Source organism: Malus sylvestris, chromosome 10, assembly GCF_916048215.2.
Source record: "Malus sylvestris chromosome 10, drMalSylv7.2, whole genome shotgun sequence".
Lineage (NCBI taxonomy): Eukaryota > Viridiplantae > Streptophyta > Magnoliopsida > Rosales > Rosaceae > Malus > Malus sylvestris.
The window spans coordinates 1850808-1871651 of NC_062269.1; the positions used below are offsets into that span (position 1 = coordinate 1850808).

Below are 20844 nucleotides of genomic sequence, written 5' to 3' on the forward strand. Positions count from 1 at the left end.
ATTGAAGTGAATCCTGAGCGTGCTAAAGTTCTTATATGGTATTGAGCCTTACTGTCTAACGACTAGATCTTTTTTTTTCACTCTTCAATGGCTGAAAACAATGTCAACTCTTCCAACTCCACCTCCTCCAACCCACTTACCACCACTCTCTTCCATCTGTTTTCCACTGTTGTCAATATCAAACTTGACAGAACCAACTACCCACTGTGGTTGGCTCAAATTCTCCCAATTCTCAAGAGTATAGATCTGATGGGGTACGTGGATGGTACTTTGGTATGTCCTCCCAAAAACCTGCCTAGTGTTACCACTGTGGATCCTGCTTACACTGCATGGAACCAACAAGATCAAATGATTCTTAGCTGGATAAATGGCTCCTTGACTGGTTCTGTTTTGTCTACTGTGGCAAGCAAGAGGACTGCGCGTGCCACTTGGGAAGCTTTGGAACAAAGGTTTGCCTCCACTTCTCAGAACATAATTTTATTCCTGCGCAATGAGTTGTTGCAAACCAAGAAGGGTGGTATTTCTGTTACGGATTACCTAGATCGCATGAATGCGATTGCTGACAACCTTGCCCTAGCGGGGCAACCTGTGAATGATGATGAACTCGTGCAGATTGTGTTGAACAATCTAGAACCTGCTTTTGAAATGACAGTAAGTGCTACTCAAGCTAGGGATACTCCTATCACCTATCCCACCCTTGAGGCACTTCTATTGACTACCGAGCGAAAAATGGCGGATCAGAATGTTTCCTTGGTTGAACCTACACCTGTCAATGCCTTTGTTGCTACTCGAGGACGTGGTGGTGAATGATTTCGTGGGACCACTAATGGTGAGAGACTTCCTTGTCCTGGTGAGCGTATCATTTGCCAAATTTGTGGCAAACCAGGTCATCCTGCCCTTGATTGTTACCAAAGGTTGAATGCTGCTTATGAAGGTAGGATTCCTGCAAAAAGACTCACAGCCATGTCCTCCTCGCCGATCACTCTGAACAAGCAATCCAATGGTACCTGGCTGTTAGACACTGGTGCTAATGCACATGTCACTCCTGAACTTCAAAATTTGGTTAATCCCAAAGAATACAATGGTAATGAAACTATTGTGGGTGTAGGTAATGATTCTGGCATCACTATTTCTCATTTGGATTCCAATCAACTACATACTAAAGCTTGTTCATTTGATTTGAATAATGTCCTTCACTGTCCCACTGCCTCTCAAAACATCATATCTGCCCATAGGTTTACCTTAGACAACAATTGCTATCTACTAATATTTCCATATTTTTTCCTTGTTAAGGACCTCAAGAAACAGAGGACGTTTTTCCAAGGGAGATGTGAGAATGGGTTATACCCATTTCCTAGTGGCAATGGACAGTTCAAGTCTTCAATTTCAGCCTTGGTAGGAGTACAGTGTTCAGTCCAAAAATGGCATGCTAGGCTTGGTCATCATGCCAATTCAATAATTAAGATTTTAATTTCAAATAAATTGGTACCAATTCATGGTACTTATGATGTAACCTTTTGTGAGTCATGTCCTTTAGGAAAAAGTACTAAGTTACCTTTCAATGTGTCTGAGTCTGTTTCTACGTTTCCTTTGCAACTTTTGCACTCTGATTTATGAGAACAGTGGCTTGTTTTTATATACTAAATGCACATATTGCCTTACTACAATCCTATAAGGAATACAACGCTATATTCCTTTTACCGGAATGAGTTCTATATGTGTGCAAATACAAGAGTTCTCAATATCCCAACACAATTGGATTAACTCTCACTGATATGATTAGGACTTCTCTATAACAATACTAATTATCTCAAGACTTGTAAGAATCATACTCATACTCTAACACAAGTAACATAACAATCAGTAGGATTTCAGTGCAGTTTGATAGAGAAACTAGGAGCTTGTTGTTGATTGGGGAACTTTGAGGAACCCCTCGTTTGTTTAAGTTAATTTGCGGATTTTTGTAGTCTGAAAATGTGTTTGATGTCTTGTAGTATTGAAATGCTCAGTGTTTCCTTGTCTGTTTTATCATGATTGACATGGTCTTGAGCATTTTGTTATTTAACCAAAAAAAAAAAGCATTTTGTTATTAGCTGATGGACTTAATAATTCAAATGATGTTCGAAAGATTGAATTAAGGTTAGCAATGACATCGGGCAAGATAAATCACATTGGTGATCGAAAATTTGTGGTTCATTCTTGTACCAGGAAGAAACATTGAGGTCAACTCCACGACGCTCGGATAGTATTCATACTACTTCAAGTCCGGCTTTGCCAATTCTTCCCAAGCTTATGATGCAACTGACTTTACAGTGGACTGAAATGAAATTAAGAAATGAAGAACTATTGCAACGAGAAATTATGCAGCTTTTTTTTTCTTAGTGTTAGATTTCTGTATAATATTTTAGATTTTGTGAGGAGGAAGAATTTGGATTTGGATTTTTGCCTTTTGGATTTTCTGGAAAGAGCAAAGAATTTCAAATGAATTGATATTTCTTCTTTCACACAATGATGGTTAGTCTAAGACCGGTGAAGTTGACGTGTATGAAAAATAGCGGCTGCTTCGAAGGATAGGAGTGCACCATTTTTCGTGAAAAATAATTAAACAGAGTTAAAATTTTGTTATGGACCGCACGATCTTTTTTGAACGGCAGATATTGATTGATTCGGTGGATCCGGACATAAAGGATTCGGAGATGATCTCAACTCATCTATGTGCTAAATTTCTGTTGAGAATCATTGTTCACCAACAGTGAACTGACAATCATGCCCTTAATTTCTTCTCCATGTCCTGTCCATTTATCAGCTTGTAACTATGAATTACTAAACTGCCCATATTATCCAAGCGTTTATTTATTTATTTATTTTTGTGTCAAATTATCCATACGTTTATCAGTTTGTGAGAAACTATTGCCGCCACGCCATCTCCAATAGAAAGGGTTAAATGTTTAAAAGGTAAAAAATAATCTGATTTGCTAAAATAACTCATTTCAAACCAATGACTAGAATATATAATTTTGTGGAGCTCACTAGACCTTTATTTGGTTAAACGGCCCTAAGGCTGGTCAAATGTAGCCGCCTCTTAACCTTTTTTTTGAAACTTAACTCATGAGTTGCAATAGTTTAACTAAAGTTTAACTATAGTTGGTTCAAGTTTAACTAAAATTTAACTAAACTTAGCTCAATAATTGGTTCAAATTCAATGTCTATATTTGAAAAAATCCAACTACAGTTTAACTAAATTACCAATAAATTCAAAGTATAAACTTAAAACAAATAAATTATTGAGAGATGCTACGTTTAACCCCTTATGTTGGAGATTGTACATGAGTATGGTCTGTCATTGTTTATTAAAAAATAATTTTTTTACAGAATTAGAATTATGAACGACACTATGTTTAGCTCTTTCGATTGAAGTGGACTTTAACTCTTTAATTTAAGCCCTTATATTTCCCTAAAAAGAAGACCCCGGCTTCTTCTTCTTTCTTTTATGAATGAGAAATTTTATTTGGATCCATTTTTCCTCTCTCTAAACCCAACGTTAATATTTTGTTACCTAAACTCTCTAGTTTACCCTCATAAATTATAAACATAAATAAACTAGAAAAAGAAAAACTCATCAAACCCATTTCCCGACTCTCGCCTTCTGGCGTCTCCTCCCTGTATTTGTTGGGTTTGTCTCCCTCTCGACTGTTTTTTTTCCCTGATATTCTCGGTGTGTTCCCCCATCTCTCCCACACCCACCAATTCTTTGTGGTGGCTACTCCACCAAACGTCCAGTGAATCTTTCCATTTTTCTTCTATTGCGCGTGATAGGACCTTGATGTTAATAGCCAAAACTAAGCGGCATCGTCAACTCCGTAAGCGACTTGTTGCAGAAGTCCAAAATGGAGTCAAATGGATTTTGTATTGGGTCGGGTTGTAGAAGGAGATGGCTGATTTAGCAATCCCGCCTAACTACTTCTATATGTAGGAGAAGGAAGAGGGAGGGAGGTCTGAAGTGGTGGTTGAGTGGTGGCGATGTATGTGGGTTCTATCTCGGTTGAATGGGTGTAGAAAGATATTTAATTTTTCAGTTTCTTATTTTATTTTGTATAAGGGGTAATATAGAAATTACATAAAAAAATTTTTGTAACTGGGTGTAGAAAGGAGAAATTTGGAAATGTAGCCATTTTAGAGATCACCTATTGAAATATAACCTACATTTTTCATTTATTATAAAACTAACCAAAATTAAAGTTAAAAAGACTTATGGCCCTTAGTTTAAAACTTTCTCTGCTTCTAGAATCGTACGTGGTGTTTTTTTTTTTCTTTCTAAATCTTCATCCCCATTGTTTTTTTTTTCTTAAACAAAATTCCTCCACAAAATGCACCAAACTAATCTTGAATAAAATACTAATAGGCCACACACAACAAATGTAGATAAAGTGGTAAATGTAATCTCATCACTTGTCTGCCTTAGTGACCTTTGCAGCAACTTGTCCTGAGATGACCAGTCCCCCTAGCAGCAATGAGACCAACCTTCTACCCAGGAGGAGCGTCACGCCTGACTCTTGTAGCATGTCCAATATGTGGTGATTGTAAGATTAATAGGAATATATATATACCTAAATTACTAATCACAAGTTTGCCAATTGAATCACCATAAATCAAGAACAAACTAATTATTCACCATTAAACGTGTTTATGGAAAACTAACGTATTTGCAGAAACACTAACCTGCAGAACTCGATATGGAAGACGAAGCCATCGCAGCTTGTTGATCTAATAACCTTCTCCTCTTTAGCAAACACAAATGCTTTCCAAACAATAGGTATTTGGTACAAAAGAAGCAGACATTGCAAGAGCAGTGATTATGATCATATATATATATGGTCGTTCTAATCATTCCCCTATTAGAATTCTTATAGAACTCGAACAAGTAATCCATATTACAAGTGACTCTTAAAAGATAAAGTACATAGATAAGTCCCTCAACAACAAGGACTTGTACTTATAATCCTACAAGAAAAAGGATTTCACTAAGCTTATCAACAGGACTATTCCATTCAAAAGATTTATACTACTCGGCTCTTTCAATTCATACTCATACTCTTACATTCTCCCACTTGAGTATGACATATGATTAACAGCCTTATAAATCATGGAAGTGATCACTAAGTCCATACCAAAAGAAAACTTATCTTCACATTCGACGTTACTCAAGCACTTCAAAGCATGGAACTCATAAGTCTCCTTTGTCCATCACAAAATTAACTTAAGAATCACAGCATGCCTAAATTGCTCTCTGTGTTCATGTGAACGTATATATTCAGTAATGTCAAAATAATTACTCCCACTTTTCCAATATAACCTCAACACAAAAATTGTCAAGACATCAGTTAATGATCAAAACTTATTAACCGCAACCATCTTATATCAGAACAGCATATTCAATAGTTCAAAAAAGGTATTCTGCAACAAAATCACAAAGTGACTTTCTAGCAAACCAAACTATCAAATAAAATATGTTCTCTGGTACAATTGATCACAAAGTTTGAAAATTGAACCCTTAATGAGAACCAAAACAAACACTAACAACTAGATAAGCATAACTAAGCCAACTAGACTACCTTAGTTATGGGAATCTTCAAGCTCATCGTTGCCATGTTCTAACTGAACAAAAGCAACTATCTTCAAGCCTTTAAACAGTGCACTCCCACTTATCTAGGCCATACTTAACACAACCAAGTTAAGTACAAGTTAATAGCAACTATATTAACTAAAAATCATTCCAATACAATGAATGACTAATCAGAATCCATATGGAAACCAAATTCGTTTCCTTTTGAATGCTAACATAATAGGATTCTTCTCATTACTTAAACAAATTAAGTAACACAAATAATTTAACCAATTGCTTCAATAAAACCATAAACTGGTTTTTAAGCATCTTGATGAATTATAATGGCTACTCTTAGCCTTATGCTTACATTCGAATATATGATTCTCCCACTTAAGCATAAGCAGAATGTACTACACAGCCGATAAAGAAACCGGAGATATGAACCAATTGGTTCCCGATTCCTCACCAATTGCATAATCTCAGTTTAGTCATATACACCTAAACCATTATGCAAACAGTCTATGTATCAAAAGATAGTCACAATCCATTTGGAAAAACTTATCTCACATAAACCCAAAATCACTAGTTTCAACAATGATCAAAATCAGAATAGTAAGCACAATATTTTTTGCATTCAATTTGATCCTAACTAGTTCAATATCCATCGAGCAAGATCAACTAAAAATTGATAATGTTTGGACATAGAAGCACAAGTTATCTTGATTAAAACGAGATAATCAAGATCTCAACTTTTCAACAATATGATTTACATATAATAATTCTTTAACAAGATCGACATGTATCATAATTCAATCTAGTCCAAAAATCAATTGCAAAAATACTAATTGACGCTTCAAAATCTCAAACAATTCCAATCAATGGAAAACCCATAAGTTGTCAAAATTTCAAAATTAAATTCTTATGAACTTTGAGATCGCATCAGATATGAATTAAAGGATACATACCAATTAATCAGCAAATTTTCATTAAGAGAAGCGGAAGCAAACGAGAAACGAAAATTCCAGACCAAATCTTGCCAATCGATGAGTTCCACTATCACAGCGAAACAGAATGCATTCTTGCCAACAAGGCTTCACCAAAACAATTTATATCATTCCATACAAGGTATAAATACAAGAGCCTTCACATGTTTTCGGTTATACACTGCAAAGATTGACATTTATCGAATCCAAATTCCAAACTCCACCATTCATATATACGGCAACACTCCTAAAACATATTATATGTAGTCTAACCAAAACTGGGGATATGAATTGAACTTTTTTTTTTTTTTTAATAATTCAAAACAGACCAATGCATGTAATTATATGTACCATAAATACAAACAATGGCATCCAAATTCCATTAGTTTAATATTAGAACAGCTTGTTCATTAAGCATACTTGTCCAAACAATATCAATTCATGGAGTTCTCGTGTAGTCAGATTGATTCCATTCCAAATTGATATTCATCATATATGTCCCAAAACAAACAGACAAAAGAGAACGATAGGTGCTATATATGAACAAGTTTTATCCTCCACCAAGACTAATTTAATCATAACCATAGACTCTTTAATGAAAAATAAAGAGTATACATAGACTAAATGCTACATTAACTTATTTATGCAGCAAAAGATGATTTCAGACATCCCACATAATTACAAGTTGGCATCCATAAGGATTTCGAGTTTAATCATGCCCTCACAGTATGTAATTAAACAGGCATACTCGAAATAGCAAAAGCCCTAATTCATCATGCTCAAACTCATCACACTATAATCATGCATATAAGAGAACAATTAACCATGCATGCATTAACTTATTTATGCAGCAAAAGATGATTTCAGACATCCCACATAATTACAAGTTGGCATCCATAAGGATTTCGAGTTTAATCATGCCCTCACAGTATGTAATTAAACAGGCATACTCGAAATAGCAAAAGCCCTAATTCATCATGCTCAAACTCATCACACTATAATCATGCATATAAGAGAACAATTAACCATGCATGATAACATGAATTAAGTTACCTGAATGCATCGTTGGATCCATATTCGTCAACCCGATTGCAATTCCTCGGCTTCAAATAAATGAAACAAATTATCCATCAATGCTCGAGACCCAACCACGCGGATTTCCATCACTCCAAATTCCCATGGACCTCGTACCATTGCAGATTATCGAAGTGAATTGCCATTGTTACAGGCTCGCCGATCCAAAATCATCGCCAAAGTTATCAGCCAGAATCCCGTCAGCACCAATTCCCAGAAAAAGACAATTCTCATTCAGATTTCAATAAAACAAAAGAAACAAGATGAACTTTGTTCAATGGTTCTCATTCATAATACAAGTTTATTCATTATACTGATAATACAAGGAGGATTAATAAACCAAAATTATCTCAATCTACAAACATCATAACCAACTGCAGCGGAAGCAATACTAATGCAACTTAAATGTGACATTAGTTAGAAAAGAACGGTTTGGATTCAACAATATTCAATTGCAGGTGTTATTTCAATATCGCTGTCAAATTCCAATATTTCCGATCTACAACTAATTATTTAAGCGGAGTTTGAAGAACATACCTTTAACATAATGTTAATGGGGTTGTCGTGATCAAGAGATAGACGAAGCAAAAACTTCTTAATCGTAAGAACTTTCAGTGAAAGCAAGAAAGAAAAGAAAAAGAAGAAACCCAGATAGAAGAAACCGAAAACCCAGAAAATAACAGTCGAAAAATTTAAAATAAAAGGAAACCTTCTAACGGCTCTTTCGCCCTTTCCCTTTTTTATTTATTTATTTATTTTAAACGGTGTCGTTTCTTAAGTTCTTTCTGGGTTCAAAAACCGGGAATTTATGTGAAATTTGATCTTGAACAAGATTTATGATGTCAATGGTCAAAATTTAATTGGCTCTGATACCACATGTAAGATTAATAGGAATATATATATACCTAAATTACTAATCACAAGTTTGCCAATTGAATCACCATAAATCAAGAACAAACTAATATTCACCATTAAACGTGTTTATGGAAAACTGACGTATTTGCAGAAACACTAACCTGTAGAACTCGATATGGAAGACGAAGCCATCGCAGCTTGTTGATCTAATAACCTTCTCCTCTTTACCAAACACAAGTGCTTTCCAAACAATAGGTATTTGGTACAAAAGAAGCAGACATTGCAAGAGCAGTGATTATGATCATATATATATATATGGTCATTCTAATCATTCCCCTATTAGAATACTTATAGAACTCGAACAAGTAATCCATATTACAAGTGACTCTTAAAAGATAAAGTACAGAGATAAGTCCCTCAACAACAAGGACTTGTACTTATAATCCTACAAGAAAAAGGATTTCACGAAGCTTATTAACAGGACTATTCCATTCAAAAGATTTATACTACTCGGCTCTTTCAATTCATACTCATACTCTTACAGTGATTACCTCCTCCATGAGGATGCTTGATAGCCTCGACTGGGTTCATAGCCACACCACGAATAAGATTTCAGAAAACTTTTGTTAGTTTTGACTGTTTCTTCATCTAGTATTGCGACAACTATTTGGGTAAAGAGAAGTTCGGTGGTGGCGTTTCAATGGAGATGAGGAGTGTTAAGAGACAGCACGCGAGTGTTAAGAGAAAGTTAAGGTAATTAAGTCTTTTTAACTCTAATTTTGGTTAGTTTTATAAAAATTAGAACATGTAAGTTATATTTCAGTAAGTGATTTCTAAACTTGCTATATTTCCAAATGTTCCTGTAGAAAGACTATTGTTGGGTCTAAATAAAATTACCCTTTACGAATCCGCAAGCGAAAATCCTTTATTATCTTGGGTGATTGCTTGAGTTAAGCCTTCTTCAATCCCTCCTCTGCCACCGCCACCTTCGTCCACGGTACTGGCAAAAACCTGAACGACCCAAAATTTTCGCCGTTTTCGTGTAAGCAATGTTTAGGGTATCCCACCAATTTTACGGCGACCCAATTCCGGCCTATCGCCGACGAATTGAGCATCGCCATTACCTGGAAACGTCTCCTCTCACTCACAAGAGATAAATTCAGGTATTGCATGTTCGATTTCAATTTTTTTTAAGGTTAATCAAAGCTAATTCTAACATCTGCATTTCGCGGTGAGTTTCAGAAATCTGGCGGTTATTTTCCGGTTAAACGGCAAGCAATTGTCGTAAACCCATGAGTAATTCTCTCCTTTGACCCTTTTTAATCATTTTTTTGGATATTTCATAGTTTACCCTGGTGAAATTTTTGGTTTGATTTTGTTGTGTTTTTTTTTATATTTAATTTGATTTGTCATATATGTATTGTGAGTCTTTGTTCATTTTCCTATATTTGATAACAAAATGTAATCGTATTTTGAATGAATTATGATAACCTCTTTAATTTTAACTAGCTTTAATCTTTTCAATTAGAAGCCCTGAGTTTTCATTTCTGTGGAAGCATGGCGGAAAAATTATCTCCACAAGATCTGTATTTTAATAGTAAATTCATTTTGGACCCTTGAATATGGGTGTCAAACGCTTCATAGATAGAGTTGCAACTTCCGGTTCATGCTAAAAGAAGCTCTTTGTTTTACTCTTTTTTATACATGTAGTCCAACTCTTGGTAGTTTCATGTTCTCCATATAAGATCATAAAACAACATTGAACGACATTGATGAGAGAGAGATGTGCTGTTTCAGAAACCAGGAGAAAGAATGAAGGAAATGGATTGGGACTATGGTGGTGGTGGGAAGGGAGATGGAGAGGGGGTTAGGTGTAGAGGTTGAATCAGATTGTTTGTAAACACCTCTAGGTAACAAAAGCAAGACGTTCTTCACTAATTAACGCTCTCAACTAGGCTCAATTTTCAAATTAAATTTGGTAAGTGTTAACGTTATCGTTGTATCGAGGGTGTAGATGTGTGATGCAGTGGCCCATGTTTTCATCTGGATAATTATGGAATATAAAAATAAAATTAAAAAAAAAAAAAGATCAAAAGGGTCAAAGGAGATTCCACTGTCTGCTTCTGTGTGTGTGTTTATTGTTTTGAATGGGATTTCGACTATTTCTTCCTGTTTCTCTAATTGCAAGCAGAATGGGAATCAAGAAATACCATCAGATCAAAGTGAACCTAGTGGCAACCCCTGTCATCCTTCTTATACGTTGTCTAATTGAGAGATATGCAAATTGTGCAATCTTTAACAATGAAAAACTTCATTGTGAAGAATTGCATCGGCTTGGTTTCTATATGTTTCTTTTGTAGTCAAGTTAGAGTTTGCTTGGTTGAGTTTATGTTTTCCATATTGAATATAATGTTGAAACTCCGTAGTTTCTTGAAATAGGTGAGAATATATTTTGTGCTGTAGATTGCCACTAAAGCAGTTCGCGTGAGCCAGAAAGTATGCTGCTAAAGGAGAAAAGGAAACTTGGGTCAGGCTAGTAAGTGGTATGAAATTTAAAAACATTCATATCATTGTTAATTATACCAATAGTTGTTTTCATATATTTATGTGTCACCATTTTTCTTGATCATTTAATATTTTCTAATAGATAGAATCTCATTACATATTTCTGAACATCTACTCTGATAAATATGCCATGGTTCGCTGGTTATCCATTTGGTCAAGGCTGCGCTGGTCATCTAGATAATTTACTAAATTTTATTGCTTTTAGTAGATTTTAAAGAGTAAATTGTTGCTATGGTCCCTTAACTTTTACTCAATTGGAGCAATGGTCCCTTAACTAAAAATTCATTACCATTGGTTCCTCAACTTTAATTCAACTGGAGAAATGGTTCCTTAACTTTAACCCAATTGTAGCAATAGTCCTTCCAACATAACTCGTTTTGACAAATTTTTTGACGTAGTTGACGAAAAGGACCATAATTACACACTTTGATCAGTTGAGGGATCCAAATTATATAAATGGTTATTCCAACATAACTTATTTTGACAAAATTTTGACAAAATTGATGAAAAAGACTATAGCTACACATGTTGATAAGTTGAGGCACCAATAGTAATGGATTTTTAGTTGAGGAACCATTGCTACAATTTACTCGATTTTAAACTTGACTTGGAAAAAAATGTGTTTGGCAACATAACAATGCTAATACTTTTTATTCATATTCTGGTCATTTTGCACTTTTAATTCTTTTTAGTCAATCATTTTGCACTGGAATTCTTCTTAGTCAGTCATGTTTATGTAATGCGTAGGCTTTTGTATCAATCACTGTTTTAGTTTACATGCTGAACTGAATTATAGTTGGGCCAAGCACCTTCGTATGATGGTTGTGCGATCATATTTTCATTTGTAAGAAAATATTAACCTGCACAATTATATTAGAAGGAATATGATTGTGACAGTTTTTATCAAATCTTATTCGTAACACGCTTTAATAATACTAGATATGCTTTAAGTTGCACATTCATATACAGAGGATTCACTGATTATGACGACATATAGTATTAATGCATAATAAAAACGAATTATAGATCAGTGACACACACACACACACACACACACACAAATATATACTCAAAACAGAAAAAAAATATTTAGATAATATAATAATGTGATATACAGTGTTAATGCATAATATAATTGAATGGTTGATTAGTGCCATGTATATATACTCAATACAAATGAAAATATTGAAATAATATAATAATGTGATATTAATCTGAGGAAAGCTTGATTTAAACAATTGAACAATAGAATAGACAAAGATTATTGAAACAAGACTAATTTCCTCTTCAATTAAAAGATAGAAATTCCTAAATGATAATATATATTATGAATGCATGCAAATTTTATTACCTAGCAAGAAGCTAGAACACATTATTTTATTGTCTATCAAGAAATTGAATGCTATTCGAAATTTAAGATGCGTTACCTTATTTTCATCTAATTTCCAAGTTCTTTTTTACTCGGTGAAATATTTATTTTGTGGATAATTTTTGGTGCTGGCTTAAATTTGATTTATTTTATATATTATATATTATATATTATGAATTTATTTTATTTTTATTCAATTAAAAATAGAGATTGACTGTAAATAGAATACCTGCTATTTAACATAACTTTTTTTTTTATATCATTTTTTTTCCCATGCTTAACATTTGCTTTTGTTTATGCATTTCATTGAAGAAGCTTCTCTTGGTTACTTACAACCTCAAGAACTTATGTGGTACAATGATGAAACTGCGCAAGGTTTCGTCGATTTCTGTCAACTCCAACTACCCCCAACAAGCCTCACGGCATGCCGATCTCTGGCATCTTCTAGAGTTTCGGTACGCAAGCACCTGAGAGTTTGCAATTTGATTCTCATTTGTTTTGGTTTGGTTTTGGTGTGATTTGATTGTGAGAAATGCGGTTTTGTTGTTAGTAGATCATGTGTTCGATGAATGTTGTATGAATTTTAAGGTTTAAGACCTTCTCACCGAGGACATTATTCATGCCACAGAAGAAGGATTCAACGGTGTGTGAAAAAATTGAGACTTTATTAGCGTTGTTTCGTTGTGGTTTTAATCAAATACTAAATCAATCTTCTTAGTGCCCCAGCAATCTGCAAGAGTGTTTATACATCAACATTCGTATTCCCTTGCCTTTCAATAAATATAGTCATCTTAATATATATAGCTGATGAGATTGAGTCCATTGACTAAAAAATGGCGAAGCAGGAAATATTTTTGAAGACAATAAAGCTGATGGTATGAATTGATGATGACTTACATTTGTTACAAGACAGTGACTAGTAACAATGCCTTTTGCGGATTTGTTCTGTGTCGTTGAAGCTAGCACTTTCATGTTCACTTGAAGCTGCCTCATCACGATATTCATGTGTTCGTTTCAAGATCTTCAGTGTATGGTTGAGTTCTTCCAAATCTTGTTTGTACACCAAACGAGCCCCACACTTCTTCACACTATTGAAGTTTGCTTTTACATTGTTCTCAATATCAACAAAGTAAGTTTCAAATAAAAATTGTTCCCGATGACATTGTTCACGAGGGAAATAAAATACCAAAAGGTGTTCTGACACAAAAGACCCTACTTTAGTAGTTATAGCCAAAAGAGAATCTAAGTAATTCTCTGAAAATTGAATGGTGAAACGACGAGGGGCAGTTGGATTGGCCAAGTTTTGTTTATGATCTTGAAAAACAAGACAAAAGGCAATCCCCAGCCAGTTGGTACACGATGGTGGTGGAAGCTCCACATTTACTGAATTTCCCACGCTCTGATTACTGAACCACTCTGGAATTTCACTTCCAGGCCATACAACATTTGGGGCCTTTCTTCTGGAATATGGACGAAGTACCTATAACAAAAGAACTATTTTAGAGAGAGAGAGAGAGACAGAGGGAGGGAGAGAGAGAGAGAGAGTACCTTAGTGGCAAATTTTAGAATCCTTGAGAGTATTGTATTAATCCAACCTTCATCTTGAACCAATGCAATGCAATTCTTGCAAGTGAACCAAAAATCATACAAATTGGTGAATCTGCTGCTCAACTTGGATGCATCTGTCAACCTTTTTAAGGAAGTACAATCATCTAGAGATACATATAATTCGCTATTTGATGGAAGAGGTGGCAATTCTTGAAGGCTTTTGCACCTGTCTAGGTTAAGACGCTCGAGCTTAGAAAGGAGTCTAATGCTTTCAGGTAGACTGACGAAATTATTTCCACTAAGTTCCAAACTTTCCAAAACGGACAAGTAGCCAATATCATCGGGGATATCTCCTTCACAGATTTCACAATCTTCTAGACGTAACTCTCTCAAAGAGCACAAACGATTTAGAGAAGACAACACCAAACCCCAACAAGAAGGATCAGGACGACTCTTTCCAAGTCCTAATAAGCGGAGAAGGCCCCACCCCTCCCTTGCTTTAGCATCCGATCCCTCAAATGCTAGATACTCGAGATTTTTCATACCCACAAGCGGCTCTTTCATAGTGGTTCCCAATTCAAGTACCCTTAAGTGATCCATGTCTCCGGGAAGTTTGTGTATCTTTAAGCATCCACGCACATCAAGATATATGAGAGACTTCAAATTACAAATAGCCCTTGGAAGGTTCAAGAGATTTTTGCAATTACGTAGATACAAATGCTCAAGGCCAACCAGATGTCCTTTTGATGAAGGTATTTTCTCAAGAGAATCCATTTCAACCTCATCTGGGAGGCTCTTAATGCTTTCACACCAACTAAGGTCTAAAACTTTAAGTCTTTTAAGAATTACAATAGTCGGGTGGATCTCAACTAAATTCTTACATTCCAAAAGATCCAACGTCTCAAGATTTGGAAGACCACTGAAATCTGGGGTACTCTTCAACTTATTGGAGCTCCTAAGACTGATATATTTCAAATTGGGCAAGTCCTATACAACACCGATAAGGTTTAGATCATATATTTAGCTTCTACAACCTTAAAGTATATTCAAAATAATAAATAAATGATTATTTTGTAAATTAAAAAGCATTTATTCAATACTTCTTCTTACCATTTTTCCCTTCCATAGCCGAACAAGATTGCTATTACTCATGTTGAGTTCAGTAAGCAAGTGTGGATGAAAGTTGGTTGGAAGAAACTTGGATGGATAGAAACTCCAATTTATAATTCTCAAGGAACATGGAAGAAATTCAGGACCTGAAGAAAAGATCAAATTATCGAATTCCAAAAACCTCAGTCCTGTCATCTTAGACAAGGCTTCGCAATTCCATTGGCGTACCTCCTCTACTTTGGGCAAGCATAAGGATATTACTTCAATTGCTCCTGTTCCCTAACAATTAAGAAAAAATGGCAAATTAATTCACATTCAAGTCTAATATACTGTCAAAATAAATCATGTCTTCTTTTAAACTTGGTATTTAACTTCTTACCGTATTAGTCGTGAATACACGAATAATGTCCTCGTATAACCACAACCTACTGCGTAGACCAGGCTCTTTAGACTCGTCACCAATAATTTTCCATGCCATTTCTTGTATCAAATCATGCATCCATATGCAATTGTGATGATCTTGATAGAGGAGAGATCTCTCAATTAATCCATCTATCACAATACGACTGGACATTCCAAAAGGATTAGAATTATGTAGCATTTCAATTACTTGCTCCATGTGCTTCCCTTTGTGGAGACATGCAACATCGAGGAAAATGCTCTTCTCCCGCTCTTCTAGTCCATCATAACTTATTTTAAGTTTATCAAAAATTGTTGGATTAAGAATTTTTGACAGACTATCCCGTTCACTATTCCAAGCAGCTAGCCCTCTCTTAAACAATGTCGCCCCGAAAATTTTAAGAGCTAATGGAAGGCCTCTAGCATGATTAATGAAATACTTGGACAATTCCAAAAAATCTTCCTCAGGTTGGTCTTTTTTAAAGGCATGCAGGCTAAAGAGCTCAAGTGCTTCGGCATCATTCAACCCCTGCACCTTATATGATGTTTCTATACCATGTTGGACTAGCAAACGCTGATTCCTAGTTGTCACGATAATTCTACTCCCCATACCAAACCAACCTTGATTTCCAGCCAATACTTCGAGTTGCCTTAATTCATCCACGTCATCAAGTACGAGAAGAACCTTTTTATTATGTAAGAACTTCTCAGTGAGAATGCTTACGCGCTCTTCATCCCAAATTTCTTCAATCCTTTCCCTCAAGAACGGGAAAAGAAGTTTTTTTGCAAGATCAACTATACCATTTTTTGCACAAACCTCTCTGACATTGGCAAGAAAACAATGAACTCCAAAATGATGGCAAATTTTATTGTAAACTAGCTTAGCAAGGGTTGTCTTGCCTATGCCACCCATCCCCGTTATCCCAATAAAGTGAACATCATTGGCATCATGAGCTAATAGCAGACTTAGTTGCTCGAGTGCAGAATCAGTTCCGACTAACTTCCGTGAGGAATCTAATAGCGTGAATGTAGCTTGCACTTTCCTCTGCACGCATTTGACGATGTCATTAATCAGCTCTCTTTCAGATCTACAAGGAAGAAAAGTAAAATAAGCAATCAATGGAAGATAAACGAAGCATTCTCGTTTGACTCCTTTAAGAGATATAGGAAATTAATTGTCTATGCATGCTTACTTAAAATTCTTCAAGTGCCACCCAGAAAATTTGGATACTTTTTTCAAATCAGCTCTCCACTGGGTCAACTTCTTTTTGTCTTCGGTAGTGTTGAACTTTTCTTCATGCTCCGTAAAGGCTTTGGCAAAACATCCACGCTGATTTCCAACATCAGATGGATCAGTCTCATAAAAGACCGGCAGAACTGATTCCCTGCCTTCCATGCATTGAAGAATGGTTGTGAGTTCATCCAAACACCATTTGGAAGAAGCATAGTTTGGTGAGAGAACAACGATTGCAATATGCGATTCTTTGATCGCACGTGGGAGCTCAACGGGAATACTTGTTCCTCCTTCAAGCTCTCGATCGTCAAAGAAAGTTGTAATTCCTTGGCACTCCCACAATTCATGGTATAAATGGGATACAAAACCCTTGCGGGTGTCGACACCCCTGAAACTCAAAAACACATCATACTTCCATCTAGGAGATGATTCATTTGAAATAAAAGATGCAGAGGCTCTTTGGGTGCTCAAAGTCAATGCCATCGGAAAAAACAGTTGCTGTAGATTGGATACTTCAAACAGTAACTGAACGAACAAGTAAAAAGACAGAAGATCAATGTTTTAAAATTTAAAAAAGAATTTGAAACTTTAAATCTTCTTTTGGTAATCACAAGATGCAATTTTTATTCGTAACTACAGGGACTCACTGCTGTAAAATGTTTGACTCAGTGCCAACACATAATTGACAATCCGATTTGATCTTACAGTCTTCAATAACTCAGTTTAAGCCGTTGAATCATATTCAGTTACCAGAAAATGGTTCTGCAAACAAAAACAATAGTCAATGAACAAGTAAAACAAAAATGAGTAGGGAAAAGAAAATAGAAACTTTAAATCTTGTTTTAGTAATTGAAAATGTATATTAAGCAAAAGAGATAATGGACTCAGAGAATATACCAAAAAAATAAAATACAGGATCAGCACAAAACTTACACAGGCAGAGAAAAGTGACAAATGGCAAGGAAAGAAATGGAAAAATCACACTGAAAATTCTCGCAGCAAAGTGTAGCAAGAGAGGAAATTGTGAGAGGTAGGAAAGGAAATAAATGGGAGAGAGATGGATAGCCGAGTACTTCTACTGGTAGTGGTGGCGGTGAGAACCACACAATTTAGTTTCGGTGATAGTGTCAGATAGTGAATTATTTCTCTGACAAAGAAAAGTTAGTATGATTGTTTTACCTAAGTAGGAGTAAAAGAACCGAAATTCTAGAGTGAAGTTATGGTAAATTATTTAAGGGCTAAAACATCTGGAGTAACTCATACCCCCTAGTACCGTGAAAATTTCAAACTATTGGTAATGGTCCAAAAAATACAGAGAAGCTGTAAATTAGAAATTGTTAAACAATTCGTAATACTCACTCTCTTTTGTATACATGCTGTGTCAAGAGAGGAAATAGTTTTGATTAATTTCACTTTCAAGTTTCGAGTTTTGGTCACACTAACCAACTGTTAAACGATCTTTGTATGATTGCTTTGGTCCATGCTTACTACCAAAAAACATGAGCTCAACCAATTTAATCAAATTAAACTACAAGTCCATGGCATCATATTGGTTTCAGTTTTGACTGATTTGAATGTTCATCACATTAGTATAAAGATAAACTTAGATTAAAAGGATGAATAAATACTAATTTAGTGAGGAACCATATCCTCTCCGAATCCCAAAAACTGAGTATCTTGAGCAACGATCATAGGCCGTTGAAATTTGATCCAACGGCTATAAACAGGGACCCCTCTGAAAGTTATAATAATTGTAGCTGTTTAATCAAATTTCAACGGTCCTGATTTGTTGTCCATGATGCTCAGATTTTGGGGATCCGGTTCCATTTAGTGAGAACATCAGCGATCAAACATTGTGCAGCTCCATCAGCAAACATTTCTGATCAAAACCGTGACACAAGCCAAGTAAGAAAACCAATAAAATGCCAACAGAAAAGGTTATATGTGGGAAAGCACAATGAATTACATAAAAACAGGAACGCTAAAATAACCGTGGGGATAAATTTGAGCTACACTGTTGTAAATCTCCTTGAAGCAACAAGGAAATCTCCATGCAAGAGCTATCCACTTTCCAACACTCATTCAAGAGGAAAAGCAAAAGGGAACTCGACAAGTATTTTCCATAGGAAAAGTGGAAGACTGACTATGAGAATTTTCGGGAAGCTTCATTTGGGACGTGTTACTTTTTCTCTTCTCACCAAAGTCATGGAATGCAATATTTTGAGTAAGTTCCCAACTTTCTTACGAGAAAAGATAATTCATGAATGAGTCAGTCTCAACTTTCTTATGAGAAAATATATTCATATCTCCTTGTGTTTTCAGAGCTGCTAAAGACACATACCTCTCGTATTTCTTCATCCACTTTTCAATACTCGTTCCAAAGTATTTTCTACACAAAAAAAAAGGGTATTGCAAACAAATCAGTAGTCAATAAACAAGGAAAACAAAAATGAACAGTGAAAAGAAAATAGAAAATTAAAATCTTGCTTTGGTAATTGAAAGTGTATATTAAGTAAAAGAGATTAAGGACTCATAGAAAATACCAAAAAAAAAAAACAAGATCAGCACAAACTTACAGAGACAAAGAGAAGTGACAAAGGACAAGGAAAGAAGCAAAACTGAATTTTTTTGCAGAAAAATTGTAGGAAGAAAGGAAATTGAGAGAGGAGGAAAGGAAATAATGGGAGAGGGATGGACAGTCGAGTACTTATACTGGTAGTAGTGGTAGTAGGGACCACACGGTTCAGTGTGGGGTGATAGTGTCAGATGATGAATTATTTTGACTCAAGCCAATTAATCAGCAAATAGAGATAGAAGGGCAGCCTATGCCTTTCGGTTCCTGAAAAACTGAGAAAGAAAGGGAATAAAAAAGGAGCAGCATTATAAGGCATTGGATGCTTTTCTTTTGGTTCCCATCACCAAAGAGAAAAAGAAAGGCAACCTATGCCTTTCGGTTCCTAAAAGACTGTTAGGGTGCTGTTAGAATGCCAAATGGCAGCATCTAATTGTGACAGATGTAGGGTTGTAATAAAGGAATTAGTTGATGAGGTTGAGTTGTTAAGATTGTTAGAAGTTGTTGGAGGGTAGCTTAAGGAGTAAGCTAGCAAGTGACTATAAATAGTAGTTGTAATAATTGAAGGATGATGTCATATTTCTCTTAATAATACTATTTACGGTTTAATTGTGAAGACGTAAAGTAGGTGTATCGTATCATTAGTATCAGTTCAGGGTATCACCCTCAAACCGATGGCCAAACTGAAGTGATGAATCGTTGTCTGGAAACTTATCTCAGATGTTTTTGCAGTTTGCAACCAAAGAAATGGGCCTTGTGGTTATCGTGGGCAGAATGGAGTTTTAATACCGGATATCATACTGCTATGAAGTTGACAACCTATGAGATTGTGTATGGTCAAACCCCTCCACTTCTTCCATCTTATGAACCTGGTACCACAAAGGTAGAATCTGTAGAGCAATGTTTGTTGGAAAGGAATCGGATGTTGTCCCTCCTTAAAACCAATCTGGAAGCAGCCCAGTGTCGAATGAAGATTCAGTATGATAAGAAGCACAAAGAAAGGAGTTTTGAAGTAGGTGATTGGGTGTATTTGCGCTTAGTACCTTATTTGCATAAGTCCCTGGCTTCTCATTCATTCCAGAAGTTGCAGCCTCGCTTTTATAGACCTTTTGAGATTCTGGCATGGATTGGGACAGTGGCATACAAACTGAAGTTACCTGACAGCTCTAAATTACACCCAGTATTTCATATCTCCTGCTTAAAGAAGCATTTGGGTAGCCAAGTTACTCCCACAATGCCCTTACCTGTCATCAATAAAGCTGGAATTCTGCAGGACGTTCCAATTGCAATTTTGGAAAGGAGAATGGTGAAGAAAGGACACAGAGCTGTCATTGAAGTGTTGGTGTAGTGGCAAAATCATTCACCGGAGGATGCTACTTGGGAGCCTTATGCGGAATTGAAGACTAAATTCCCTGAAATTGTTAATTTCTGATATGCTCATGTACTTGTTTCTGTTCTGTGTTAGTAGGTTTTCAAGGGGGGGTATTGTTAGGGTGCTGTTAGAATGCCAAATGGCAGCATCTAATTGTG

The 20844-nt window shown here is 35.7% G+C and overlaps 1 protein-coding gene across 1 annotated transcript in view; it reads right to left on the minus strand.

The window, feature by feature from the left end:
* The window catches only part of LOC126587865 (TMV resistance protein N-like), a 113942-nt gene that overhangs the window by 33793 nt on the left and 59305 nt on the right, over window positions 1–20844 (minus strand). The window contains exons 4-7 of the mRNA XM_050252947.1: window positions 15489–16193; window positions 15110–15388; window positions 14000–14986; window positions 13345–13931 (exon numbers count right to left, since the gene is read on the minus strand). Of these exons, the coding sequence (XP_050108904.1) occupies window positions 13368–13931; window positions 14000–14986; window positions 15110–15388; window positions 15489–16193 (2535 nt within the window). The 3' untranslated portion in view covers window positions 13345–13367. The remainder of the gene's footprint in view (window positions 1–13344; window positions 13932–13999; window positions 14987–15109; window positions 15389–15488; window positions 16194–20844) is intronic.